The sequence below is a fragment of the Abrus precatorius genome, unplaced genomic scaffold (genome assembly GCF_003935025.1).
Source record: "Abrus precatorius isolate BTA unplaced genomic scaffold, Abrus_2018 Scaffold3, whole genome shotgun sequence".
Classification (NCBI taxonomy): Eukaryota; Viridiplantae; Streptophyta; class Magnoliopsida; order Fabales; family Fabaceae; genus Abrus; species Abrus precatorius.
Window position 1 is genome coordinate 35,099,986 of NW_020874373.1, and position 14,606 is coordinate 35,114,591.

Below are 14,606 nucleotides of genomic sequence, written 5' to 3' on the forward strand. Positions count from 1 at the left end.
GTAAAATTTATAATTAAACCTTTATAGTTCGTGGGGTACAATCATCACGAATATATACAATGTTTTTTTTCCTGCTTTCCATCAGACGATTTAACTATATTTCAAGTATTGACTACCGCCGCGAAATCAAAATTAAGATTACTTTTAAATGTGAAACTAACAAAATAATAAAGAAAGACCGAATGCATTCCATCAGTGTAGGCTTCCTCGTGTTTCACTCGATTATTCTAGTTCTTAAAAACTTCAGAATATAAAATTGAATATTTCCTTCAACTAATCTTTGAATAAACAGTAATTTTTCCTCGTTTTGACCGTCTGACCAAACTACTATTTTAGCTATTGATATTGACTAGAACAATCATGCAAACAATATGGCTGGCGAGTCATTTTGAGTTTTGTCATATTTCACAGTCGTTATTAAACTATCGGTTTTCTAATTAACGTCTTATGTAAATTCTTAATATAAATTGTAACCTTTAACACTGTTAATTTATTAAACTATGATATCTTATTACTTTTGATATAAATGTACTACACATAATTTTTTATTATTTATTTTGAGTACATGTTAAAAAGACTGTTAAAATATAAATGAAATCATGTGCTTAAAAAAAAAATGAAATCAATCTTCTTCCCCATGTTCATTCCATATGTGAAAACATACATGGCATGCATTTTATTCTTCCTAATACTGATAGGCAATTTTGCGAGTAGATTTCAGGTGTATTAGTTGGCAAAATAATGGGACACAACCGAGAGATAGTGAGAATAACATTAGCCATGATAAAGGAGACATGAAACAACACCCAACAAACAAACAAAAACATAATACGTACTATTGGAATGGAAAAAAGAGGGTGGGGAGTGGAAAATTATTGCAAAACCATCAATTTATTGTTAGAGAAAACAACACATCAAACAAATGAAGGAAAGTAAAATAAAAGCCTTTTACAATAAAGATATAAATAAAGTTACAAAATTACAACAAAGAGGAAGAAGGAAAAAGAAAGTAGACATGGAAATGTGGCAGTCACCAGTGACATTATAGAGCAGCTAAGATTATGAGTTTACAACCATTCTTCAACTCCACATTTCGGAGGCTCTGGGACAATCTATCAGAAGGCTTCCAAACATGCACTTCTTGTAAGGTAGTGAAGGACCAGAGTTGTTCAGGAATCTCATGTAAGTCAAGGCAGCTATAGATGACCAGATTTTGGAGACACGGCATTGCCCTTTTCTCTAGTGTCCATCCCTTTACACTTAGTTCCCTCACATGCAACACTTTAAGTTGTGGAAATTCTCCATCTCCAAAATTAATGTCAAAGGAAACACCACCATAGATCTTTATTAGTTTCAAAATGTGGTGGTTGGCAAGCTGTCCTAGAGTCTTGATATTCTTTAAAAATAACAATGCATTTTTAACGAATATATCTTTCAAGGTTATCTTGGTAAGATTTGTTGGAAACACATTTGCATCTGATGAAAGATGTAACTGTATCCCAATTATTTTCAGGCTTTGGAGATTGCTGAGGTGACATAGACTAGGTAATTGTTCGCCAAAACCTGAAGATGTACATTTCAAGACTAATTTTCTCAACTTGGGAAATATGTCATATTGTTCAACAGGGCAAACATTCCTTGACCATCATAACTTTTTAGCAAGAGGGTTTCCAGATTTCCCTTTATTTTCATTTGTGATTTTGGGCTTCAAAACACACACTTCTTGCATGGTAGTCAAGGACCAGAGTCGTTCAGGAAGCCCTATCAAGTTTTTGCAGTCATCAATAACCAAATGTTGAAGACGAGGCATTGCACTTTCCTGCAATCTCCAGCTTGTGAGTTTCACTTCCCTCATCTCAAACACTTGAAGCTGTGGGAACTGTCCAACATCGACATTAAGGTGAAAGAAAAGATCACTGCCACTGCCAAAGCAATCTATTAGTTTCAAAATTTGGAGGTTGGCAAGCCGTTCCAGAGTCGTAAATGAAGGCATATTTCGTTCCAAGTTTATCTTGGTAAGTTTTGATGGAAGCGCATTTGCATCTGATGGAAGTAGTAGAGCACCACATATTTTCAAGCTAAGAAGATTGCAGATGTGGGATAGACTTGGTAGTAAGTGCTGGCGATCTTCATAATATAAGCACAAATCTAATTTTCTTAACCTGGGAAATATCTCATTCCAAAGCAGGGATATCATTCCTTCACCATCTGATACCTCTAAACAGAGAGTTTGCAGATTTCCCTTTATTTTCATATGTGATTTTGGTAACACTCTACCCTTTTATATATCTTTAAATAAACATGTCTCAGTTGCTCGAGCTTCCAAATTTCACTTGACAGCGTCCCTGCTTTTCTCATATCAAGTGTTTCTAAATTCCAAAACCTGCCTACAGAATATGGAATGCCATGGTCTGTATTTATTCTCAAGTACCTTAGATGGATCATCATCTTCCAATAAGACACTATTAAGGATTTAGAATGTAGCACTCGAACCAAGGTGGAGTTTTTCACAATATCCCGAGAGAAGTCATCCACTTCAGAAAAGAAGAACATGGAACGTGTACTACGCAGTTGATTAAAATTGTTTGCAAAGAAATTAGACCCTACTTCGCAGTGGAAGGACAATTTACGGGGATTAGTGTTGTTGTTAACATAAAATAAGAGTAGAAGGATAAAAATGTTTTGCAGAGAATGTATAGATATTATTCACTTGCTCGTTTTAAATAGAGTTAGAGTCAAACATACAAAATAAAATATCCCTTATTTTTAGGCACGACTAACAATAATCCAATCTGATAAACAGAAACAAAAACACTTAATGACTAAGTCTTAAATAACAGAAAATTAAAATTCAAAAAATTGGATAAAACAGCCACGTGTGCAGTTGTTGCAGGCATATTTTCAACAAATCTCCTCCTTGCCTCAATAGCTGCAAACACCTAATTTATTTCTCAAAGCTTCAAATCTAGATTTTGGAAGAGCTTTTGTTAAAACATCTGCACTTTGATCTTCAGTTCTGCAATAAAGAAGTTTGACTTCACCTTCTCTTTGTACTTCTCTTAAGAAAAATAGCTTAATCTTAAAATGCTTAGTCTTGCAATGAAAAACAAGATTATTTGAAATGGAAATAGCTGCTTGATTATCAACAAAAATCTGTGTTGGCTCTTTTTGCTCCATATGTAGATCAAAAAGTATATGTCGTAACCAAATAGCTTGATTCACAGCTGCAGTGGCTGCCACATATTCTGCCTCAGCTGTGCTTTGAACCACTATATCTTGTTTTTTGGAACTCCATGAAAACATACCCGAACTAAAGCTGAAACAGTAACCTGTTGTACTTTTCATGTCATCATTTGAACCAGTCCAAACACTATCAGAATATCCTTGAAACTGAAAATTTTGAGAGTGAGTGAACTTGATGCCATAATTTATAGTTCCCTTGACATATCTCACAATCCGTTTGGCAGCTTGAAGATGGACCTCACTAGCACAATGCATAAATCTTGAAAGGACACTTACTGCAAACATGATATCAGTTCTAGTTGCACTAAGATACATTAGGCAACCAATTATACTTCTATAATGATATTCATCTACCTTATCGGCTCCATCATCTTTGCTGAATTTTTCTTTCTGGTTCATTGGTGTATTAATGCTTTTGCAGTCCTCCATGCAGAACTTCTTTAGTATTTCTTTTGCATATTTTTTTTGACATAGAAAAACTCCATCTTTTTCTTACTTCACCTCCATTCCAAAAAAAAAGGACATTAAACCAAGATCTGTCATCTCAAACATTTGAAGCATTTCAGTTTTGAACTCCATCATTTGTTTTTCATTAGTGGCTGTCACAAAGAGGTCATCAACATAAATAGAAACTATAATTAAATCACCTCCTGCCATTTTCACATATAATGTAGCTTCATTTGGACTTTTAATAAATCCAAGTTTTTTAAGATAATCATCAATTCTTCCATACCAAGCCCTTGGAGCTTGTTTAAGACCATACAAGGCTTTCTTTAGCTTGTAAACTTTATCTTCTTGTTCCTTAACTCGAAATACCTCTGGCTGCTCCACAAATATCTCCTCTTGCAAATAACCATTTAAAAATGCAGATTTTACATCTAAATGGTAAATTTCCCAACCTTTGTGTGCAGCCAAAGCAAGCAGCATTCTGATTGTATCGAGACGTGCAACGGGAGCAAACGTTTCTGAAAAATCCACTCCAAACACTTGAGCATAACCTTTTACCACCAACCTGGCCTTGTGTTTATTTATAGAAACATCTGCATTTAGTTTAGTTCTATAAACCCATTTGACTCCTATGGGTTGTTTGTGTTGAGGTCGATCTACTAGCTCCCAAGTGTCATTTTTTTCAATCATCTTAAGTTCTTCCTTCATAGCATTAATCCACTTCTCATCCTTTTCGGCTTCTTCAAATTCAGCAGGTTCTAAGACAGCCACATTACACTTTTGATAAATCTCGGATAAAGATCTTGTACCTCTGACAGGAATTTCATCAACTTCATCATCAAGGAGTTGTGGAGTTTCTAGAAGGTGCTTTCTTACTGGCTTCTCCCAACTCCACTGTTGATCTTCCATGAACTTTACATCTCTACTCACAAGAATTTTTCCATTTTGTGGTTGAAAAATTCTGTAAACTTTAGTCGTGCTACTATATCCGATGAAAACTCCGGGTTCAACCTTTTTGTCAAGTTTGTCCCTTTTAACCTGTGGAACATAAGAAAAACAAACACAACAAAAAATTCTCAAATTTTGTAAATCTGGTTTGTACCCAAACCAGCCTTCAAATGGAGTTCTTTTGTTCAAAACTCTACTTGGCAGCCTATTCAGCAAAAATACAGTAGTGCTTGCTGCCTCTGCCCACAGCTTCTTTGACAAATCTTTCTCATGTAACATGCACCTTGTCATCTCCATGATGCTTCTATTTTTTCTCTCACTTACACCATTTTGTTGTGGGTTGTATGGTACTGTAAGTTGGTGCTCAATGCCAGCTTCTTCATGAAATTTATCAAAAACGTCATTTGTATATTCTTTTCCATTGTCAGACCTTATTATTTGTAACCTGCAACCACTTTGATTCTCCACAAATGCTTTATATTTCCAGAAAATATTGGCAACCCCAGTCTTGGATTTAAAGAAATAAATCCAACAGTATCTAGTATAATCATCAATAAAAGTAATATAATATTTATTACCATTTAAAGACAATACTCTCTGAGGTCCCCCAACATCTGTATGAACAAGTTGTAGCCTTTGAGTTGCTCTCCAAGTGGTTTGAGGAAATGGTTTTCTGACTTGTTTACCAAGTTGGCAAGCCACACAATCTACCAACTTGTCTTCAAGCATCGAGACACCTTTCACTAAGGCATGTTTCTGCATGTATAACAGTCCTGCAAGATGAAAATGTTCAAGTCTTTTGTGCCATAGATTAGCATTGGTGGTTGTGCTCAAAAAAGCTATTTGCTCCTCCTCCATCAGATTTAGAGCATAGCTCTTAGATCTCATTTTCACTCTAAATACATCTTTGCCTTTTGCGTCTTTGATCAAGCACCAATTATTTTCAAATATGACTTTGAAGCCCTTTTCCACAAGTTGTGCAACACTAAGCAAATTTTGGTCAATGTTAGGCACATATAAAACATCAGAGATATACTTCAAACCTGTCAAGCTTTCAATAGCGATGGTCCCTTTCCCTTTAACTGAGATGAAATCACCATTTCCAATTTTTACTTTGGAAATGGTGATTTTGTCAAGCTCTTTAAACAGCTTTTCGTCGTGGGTCATGTGGTTTGTGCAGCCGCTGTCTATTAACCATGAGTCACTAGAACAGTTGATTGTAGTGAAACATGTTGCAACAAAGAGTTGCTCATCTTTTTGCTCCTCCAAGGTGACATTTGCCTCTTTTGATTTAGACTTGCAGACTCGCTCTACATGTCCTAAATCACCACGTTTTCTACACTTGATATCTGGCCTCCACCAACATCTTTCTTTTGGATGATTTGTCTTTTTGCAATGTGGACAGGGGGAAAAGTTCTCACCTTGCTGTTCGTTGAAACCTTCTAGCTTTTTGTTCTTCCATTTGTTGTTGTTTTTGCCACCTTTTGAATTTTGTGCTTTTACATGAAAAGCACCTTGTACTGTCTCATCTTGTCTCATCATTCTTCTTTGCTCCTGTGCCTGTAAAGCATTTACCAATTCTCCCAAGGTGATGGTTGACATGTCTTTTGACTCCTCCAATGCTGATATCTTTGATTCATATTTTTCTGGTACAGTAACCAGAATTTTTTGAACTATTTTTTCATCAGGAAAGTCTTTCTCGAGAAGCTGCACTTTATTTGCTATATTCATCAGTCGATCAACATAACTTTTAATAGTTTCTGTCTCCTTCATGCTCTGCATCTCGAATTCTCTAGCCAAGTTAAGCACTTGCATGCCTTTGGTTCTTTCACAACCAGAATATTGTTTCTTGAGATAATCCCAAACCTCTTTGGCAGATTTGAAATTCATAATTCTTGTAAATATGATTTTTGACACAGCAGAAAAAAAGTAATTTTTTGCCTTTGCCTTTTTTGTCTTTCTCTCCTTGTGGTACTTCATTTGAGCCACAGTTGGATTTTTAGGCAATATAGGAACGTCATAATCTTCTTCTACTGCCTCCCAAAGATCCAATGCTTCAAGATGACAGATCATCCTTGCAGCCCATAACTCATATTCCTCACCATAAAAAATTGGCGGTGAACCTACTGTGTATGTATTATCCTCCATTGGTGTTTCTCTCAACTCACAAATCCCTCAAAGATAAAGGCTCATGATACCAATTTGTTGTTGTTAACATAAAATAAGAGTAGAAGGATAAAAATGTTTTGCAGAGAATGCATAGATATTATTCACTTGCTCGTTTTAAATAGAGTTAGAGTCAAACATACAAAATAAAATATCCCTTATTTTTAGACACGACTAACAATAATCCAATCTGATAAACAGAAACAAAAACTCCTAATGACTAGGTCTTAAATAACAGAAAATTAAAATTCAAAAAATTGGATAAAACAGCTACGTGTGTAGTTGTTGCAGGCATATTTTCAACAATTAGCATCCATGGTGTTGAGCTCTGTGCAAAACTCCATGAACTTATCAGATTTTCCCTCTGATATGCAGAGATCACGGAGAAGATCATGAATGCGACATGTCTTAACACCACCATTCCTCTTCCTTCTTGCCACTTGCACCAAGCTGCAATCCACCAGCTCATCCAAGTAGTACTCTGCATATCTTTTGGTTCCACTGCACTTGATTCCAGCTTCACATGGTTGTATGAACCCTTCAGCCATCCACATTTGGATCACATCCCTTGCCGTGATCTAGTTGTCCTCAGGATAGATTCCAAAACACAAAAAGCATCTCAAAGGGTCAGTGAATGCATACTAGATATGAAAAGGGTTGGGAGAGGGAGACAGAATTGCAAAATACCAATGCAATGAGAGTAAACACTACGAAATTACTTTTTAGCGTTATACTTCACCAAAAACAGCATATTAAGAAGAAACTTCCACTAACATATTTGGGACTTGTTTGATGTTTTAGACTGTTGCAACATTGGTTGGTCATCGTGATTACTCTTTTGCTTCTGCATGGCATCTGATGGACATACCTTCGCAACGGGGAATCAGGATAAGACTTGCAGAGTATGGGATGCTAGACACTTATCGTCTCCTATTGCCATTCTCAAGGGTAACCTAGGGGCAACACGGTCTATTCGGTTTTCTTCAGATGGTCAATTTATGGTGGTTGCTGAGCCTGCAGATTTTGTGCATGTTTATAGTACAAAGGCAGATTATAAAAAACGTCAAGAGATTGATTTCTTTGGGGAAATTTCTGGGGTTTCTCTGAGTCCTGATGATGAGTGTATGTATATTGGAATCTGGGATCGGACTTATGCGAGCTTGCTACAGTATAATAGGAGGCATCAATATGAATATCTTGAATCCTACTTTTGATCTTTGATTCGTGCTGGTTGATTTAGGAGTATCCTTAATGTTAATTTATAGAGCTGTTTGAGATTCTATATCTTTTTCCTTTGTTTTTGGCAGTATTTTATGCAGGTCAGTATGATTAATGAAGACCACAGCATCCTAAGATATTTGTACAATGTAATCATTGCTCACCATAATTCCTTGTATTTGTGAACTTTTGATGTGAATGCCACCACCATAAGTCGCTAAATTGCTATTAATGTTCTGTTCATTGGCATTAGTTGTGTGTACTTTACATGAACCAAACGATTTAGTCAATCCATGGGGACATCTACACTTTCCGAAGAACGTTCTCTTTAAAAATTAGCAGGACATTTTCCTTGTTAGATAAGTTTCAAAAAGACATTAGTAAATAGAAGACAGGTACAAGTTATTTAGTGGAATTTATATGAAATTGATCTATAAATTAAAGCTAAAAGTTAGTTAGTAATCATATAATTACTTTAAAAAGTTACTTTATTGATTTTCTTATTTTTACTCATTTAGATAAAACCTAAATATCAAATTTCATTTTTTTTTCCCATAATAGTCAAATATTTTCATGAAATTTTGTGTGTTTATCCACGTGTATAACTTTTCAAACAACAATTTTCTCGTAACAATACTTGTCCCTTGAAAGAATGTTTTTTTAAAGAACAAAAGGAAAAAACTTGTATTTTTTAATTTTAAATTAAAATAATTAATATTATACATAGTAATTAATACATTTATGCTAAAATATTAATTTATACCCTCTTCTTCGGACCTAAGTTCCGAAGCAAGTTTCGAGAGTATGAGCTTACAACCGTTCTTCAACTCAACGCTTCGGAGTCTGTCAGCTAATCTTCGGTTGGGGTTCGAAACATGCACTTCTCGTAAGGTAGTCAACGACCAGAGTTCTTCAGGAATCTCTTCCAACCAAAGGCAGTTATCGATTACCAGATTTTGGCGACACGGCATTGCACCTTTCTCTAATCTCCAACTTTTGACGGTAATTCCTCTCATCTGAAACACTTTAAGTTGTGGAAATTCTCCATCTCCAAAATTAATGTCAAAGTAAACACCAGTATAGATCTTTATTAGTTTCAAAACTTGGAGGCTGGCAAGCTGTCCTACAGTCTTCATGTTCTTCACAAATATGCGTACATTCCCCAGCTCTGAGAAATCATGGAAGGTTATCTTTGTAAGATTTGATGGAAACACATTTGCGTCTGATGGAAGTTCTAGGTAGTTATTAATTTTGAGGCTATGGAGATTGGTGAGGTGGTTTAGACTTGGTAATGGTTTGTTGGAAGTATAATAAGAACAAAACATTAATTTTCTCAACCTGGGAAATATGTCATTGTTTAGCAGGGACACCAAATCTTCACCCTTAGAACATGTTAACAAGAGGGTTTGCAAGTTTCCCTTTATTTTCCTTTGTGATTTTGGTAGGATTTCTACCTTCAAAGCAGACATCCTTATATAAAGATGTTTCAATCGGTTGAGCTTCCAAATTTCTTTGGGGACCATCTCTGCAAAACGTACATCAAGCGTTTCTAGATTCCTGAGGTTGCGTATAGAAGTTGGAATAATACTGGCACTTGATTCTATTCTTAAGTACCTTAGATGGACCATCCTCTTCCAATCAATCATGAGTCCTTCGGCTTTGAAATATATGAGGCGAGCCAACTTGAAGCTTTTTGGACGAACTGGCAAATCTCTCCCCTCAGAAAAGAAGAACAAGGAATGACTGCGCAACTGATTCAAATTGTTTGTAGAGACATTAGACCATTCCTTGCATTGGATGGACAATCTACGAGGGTTAGCATTGCTCAGGGTATCCATGTTGTTGGGATCTGTGCAGATGTCCATAAACTTCTCAGATTTGCTCTCTGATATGCAGAGATCGCGAAGAAGATCATGAATTCGACATGTCTTGACACGCCCATCGCTCTTCCTGCTTGCCACTTGCACCAAGCTCCGATCCACTAGCTCATCCAAGTAGTACTCTGCAACATCTTCTGGTTCAGCTGCACCTTGGATTGCAGCTTCACGTGGTTGAATGAACCCTTCAGCCATCCACATTTGAATCACATCCCTGGCCCTTATCTCATAGTCCTCAGGATAGATTCGAAAATACAGAAAGCATGGCTTCAATCTTTGAGGCAGGCTGTCGTAGCTAAGCTTTAGTATATCCATCACTTTCATTTTGTCTTGAGTAAGATCCCAAGTGATCTTCTTGATTCTTGTCCACTCTCTTTCTGACTTCTCTTTCTTCGACACATGCCCAGCCAAGACCACAATGGCAAGAGGCAAGCCCTTGCAAGTCTCAACAATGGATCTACCGAGAGGCTCGAGATCTGACGGACACTCTCTACCTCGAAACACTTTCTTAGAGAAGAGATGCCAACTTTCTTCTACATTGAGAAAGGGAAGGTGGTAGGGAGATATGGTTCCAACATAGTTTGGGACTTCCATTTCACGACTAGTTATCAGTATTCTGCCAACGCTGCCATCATCATCGTCTGGGAAGGCATCCTCTATGCTGTTCCACACTTTAGTTTTCCATATATCATCAAGCACTACAAAGTACTTCTTCCCCTTCAAGCATTCTCTCACCTTTGTCTTCAATTTTTCCTCACTTCCAGCAATATCTTCAACTTCATCTTCCTTCTTCTTGAACAAATCATGATATTCATATGTGGACAGCAAACACTTGAGAAGGCTCAGCAAAAGCTCCCTCGCTCTATAATCGTTGGACACATAACCCCATGCACGAAGAGGAAAGCACTTCTTCACTTGTTCGTTGTTATAAATCTTCCGGGCAAGAGTGGTCTTACCCAACCCTCCCATGCCAATTATGGAAGCAACTTTGCGACCTGAATCACCCTCTCCCACGAGCTTCTTAATCACAGAGTTTGAGTCATTCACGAACCCCACTATGTCTTTTTCTTCCACGTCCTTCCTCCTTTCGCGGAGTGATTCAGCAGCAATAGCATCAATATCTTCACTTGTGGATGCACCTTTGATGCCGTATCTCTCCCTGTTTTTATAGATCTCATCAATACGGTTCTTGATGTTCGCTATCTCAGCATCCACGTCGTGAAGCACCATTAAACGTTCTTTAAGTGGAATAACTTGCTCACTATGTTTCTACTTCTATGTTTGGCGACGCTGGCGACGTAGATGTCGATAACATCCTCGGCCTTAAAGGCAACATCTCTGATTTGGTTGACCACTACTTTGACAACCTCGTCGTTGCGCTTACCAATGGAGCTCTTGAGGAAGATGTCTATAAACTCGAGCTCCTTCCAGAGGGAGTTGATTTTGTCCTCAACTCCCGAAAGCAACTTGAATTCATCGCCAAGAAGCTGTTGCAAGTTCTGAAACAGGAAGCTAACAGTAGCGTCCACCATATCTATAGCATGCAAAGCCAAAGAGTAAGGGAACAATGTTAGCGAAAAAGAAGAAGAAAAATGAGTGGCACTGAGTGTTTGTATTGTAAAGACTTCTGAGCAATAAATAACGCAACACATTAACAGGTCATTCAATGTTATAGAAATGATCACATAATACAGCTGTAAGTAAATCATCATGGAAACGTTGGAGCATATTAATTCCAATTAGTGTTTGATGCAAACATATACCTATTCATTAATCTGCTCTATATTATATGGTCCCATAAGTTGGGGATTGCTATAGTGACCTTTTTCCAGTGCTATTTTAACACACAAAATGAGTATTTATACCTCCTTTTCATTCTAGGAATTCCTTCAAACTTAACGAATTAATTTTCAAAGATTTTGTCTTTTCGACTCGACAACAAAATGGAACAGCTAAATGAAAAAATCAACATTTTCTTCGTGCATTTGCTAGTTTTTGTTGTGAAATTCTTTCTACTGCAGTATTTATCAGTAACAAGTTACCTTCCCTTACATTTGACAATACCACTCCAATATATATTTATTATAGTCTTGTAAATTCTGTTGAATAAACTTAAATGCCGGTTTTAATTGGTTTTAATTCAGCAGTTTTTTGTTAGAATAAAAAGTCAAGAGTTAGCAGTTATGTTTTTTGATAAATGGTTATAATGGGTTTTGATTGTAGTTTATGGCTATTAATAGAATTTAAGTTTTTTTATTTTATAAATAGATCATTGTATTATTTGACAAAAAGTGTGAGAAATATACAAACAATTTTTTCTCCCCTATCGATTTTCAATTCTACAAATTCATCATGCATTTGCTTCCAATAATGATTGTGATGTTAGATAGATAATATGACACAAAGGTTTCAGCCTATAAATCTTCCAGATTCCTTGGCCAGTGAATGTGAGCACTCTCTAAGCAATCTGAGTTATGCAGAATATCTTTTTCTTTTTTCTTTTCCCTTCCTTTTTCAATTACTGCTTGTTGGCTAATAATTCCCCTTTCAGGTACATTCTCTTATACTGCTGGATTTTTTTGGTTGATTAGAAAATAAATTGTATTGGAAATAGAATGAGAAAACAGTACAAAAAAAGATGCAGGATAAGGAATGCCCGAATGGATAAAGAAAACCAAAACAAAGACACAAAAGCTTTATATAAATAAAAATTCGATCACTAAAATTTAAATTATTAATATAAATATTAATAGTTTATATTATCATAATAATGTATGATTATACTTACTAAAAGTATCTTAATATAAAAAACTAATCCCAAGTAATTTTTAAGTATTTTATTTTTTTTAATATTTTAAAAAATAATTGTTAAAATAATTTTTTTTAAAATTATTTATTTTGGACATTTTTGCCACTTAGTAAAACTATTTTTTTTAATCAGTTTTTCCATTGTGGAAGAAATTTAAGGGAATTATGACATGATATGTGTCATAATTTCAAATTTTTGATTAATCTGATTTTTATTATTTATAATTATAAAATATTTAATTAAAATTTATGATTCAATCTATATATTTATTATTTTAATTATTCTAATTTTAAAAACAAATATAAAATTTTTAATGATATTTTTTTAATATAATTTTTAATCATAATTTATTAAAATTAAATTAATTAAAATTAGATTAATTAAATATTAAGTGATATGTATGAATTCATAGTCTTAACTCATAAAAAGTTGACACTTGCTCATTACATAACACATGGATGGATCTCAATTATTCTCAAGTTTGAAGTGATATTTTTTTTATTTAGTTTAATCTAGATGTGACCCAAGTCACATACTTAAATGTGGTGAATAAGTCTATTACTGAAAATTGTTTACATACATAAAAACTCAAATTTGAAACATTGCTGAAATGATATCGAGTTCGTTATAAAGACAGACTAAAATCAATTTTTATAAAAGTAAATCCAATTTTATAAACTAAAATTTAAATTATGTCTGGACTAAAAATAAAGTAGATTAGATATTTTATTTTTTAAAATTTAGATTTTTTAATTCAGTTTAGTTTAGGTTATAGATTAATTTTTTATATCCAGATTTTTTGTGTAACCCTACATATTTTGGCAGGTGTGGTAGCTAAACTTCATTTTCAAATTAATTTCACTTGTGTGTATATTAAGAAAGCAAAATCGGAGAATCTTCAAATCTATTATTGTCTCAAATTAATCCTTTGATTGCAATGTTCTGCTTAAGTTGGACTAAGTTTTTGCTGATAAAACAGCTAAAAGATAAGTAAAAATGACATAAACTTTGTATCCTTTTCTTATTTCTTTCTTTCTTAAGATGAATACTAAGTATATGTCTTAAATAATGCTAGTAATAACTGAAAATACTAAAAAACATGAATATAAATCCATAATCAGATCTAGTGCTAAAATATTATTGACCACTAAATAATTGAATAACAAATAAGATTATCCTAAGACTCACTAAGTAATAAACATGAAAACATATACTCAAATAATGATAATGGACTATAATATTTTGAATCATCTTTTCAACAGTTTTGTGTATACAATCACATGTCAATCTTGGATTGGAGACAACGCTACCGGTGATTTTTATAGGTCGTTAATGGCCTTGCAAAAATGTAGGTCTGGGTAGTTTGATAATTGATTTTCAAACCTGATGGAGAACTATTACTTATAAATGATTTGAAATCATTTTTTTTTTTACCAAATTCTCTTAATTATTAAATGAAAAAACTTTCTATATATGTTGTTTTATTTAAAATAATAAATATGTTTTTTATCTAATACTTAATTTATTAAGTAATTAAAAGATATAAAAAAAGCTATGTTGCGGTCTCTTTTGGTGTTAACAGTGGGAGAAGGAAAATGAGGTGCCTTTTAACGAGTTTCTCCTGTAATAGCCAGTAATAATAATTAAGTACCGACTTGCTGTGGTTGACCTTTTTTTAAGCATGTTGCTTTTTGTAATAAAGAATTAATCTAAAACCTTACCATCCAAATTTTAAAGTAAAAATATAAAAAAGGAGTTAAATGCGATCTTGCTACAGTATAATAGGAGGCACCGATATGAATATCTTGAATCCTACTTTTGATCTTTGATTCGTGCTGGTTGATTTAGGAGTATCCTTAATGTTATTTTGTAGAGCAGTTTGAGATTCTATATCTTTC

The 14,606-nt window shown here is 34.5% G+C and overlaps 2 protein-coding genes across 2 annotated transcripts; one reads left to right on the plus strand and one right to left on the minus strand.

The window, feature by feature from the left end:
- The first annotated feature begins 7,196 nt into the window (after positions 1 to 7,196).
- Positions 7,197 to 8,221, plus strand: LOC113862566 (uncharacterized WD repeat-containing protein C2A9.03-like). Its single transcript, XM_027495646.1, is given in 3 exon segments — positions 7,197 to 7,418; positions 7,606 to 7,657; positions 7,660 to 8,221. Coding segments are annotated over 3 exon segments (633 nt in total). The 3' UTR covers positions 8,019 to 8,221.
- Positions 8,222 to 8,774: 553 nt separating this feature from the next.
- Positions 8,775 to 11,554, minus strand: LOC113862567 (putative disease resistance RPP13-like protein 3). Its single transcript, XM_027495647.1, has one exon. The coding sequence runs from the start codon at positions 11,127 to 11,129 to the stop codon at positions 8,775 to 8,777; it is 2,355 nt and encodes a 784-aa protein (XP_027351448.1). The 5' UTR covers positions 11,130 to 11,554.
- Positions 11,555 to 14,606: the final 3,052 nt, after the last annotated feature.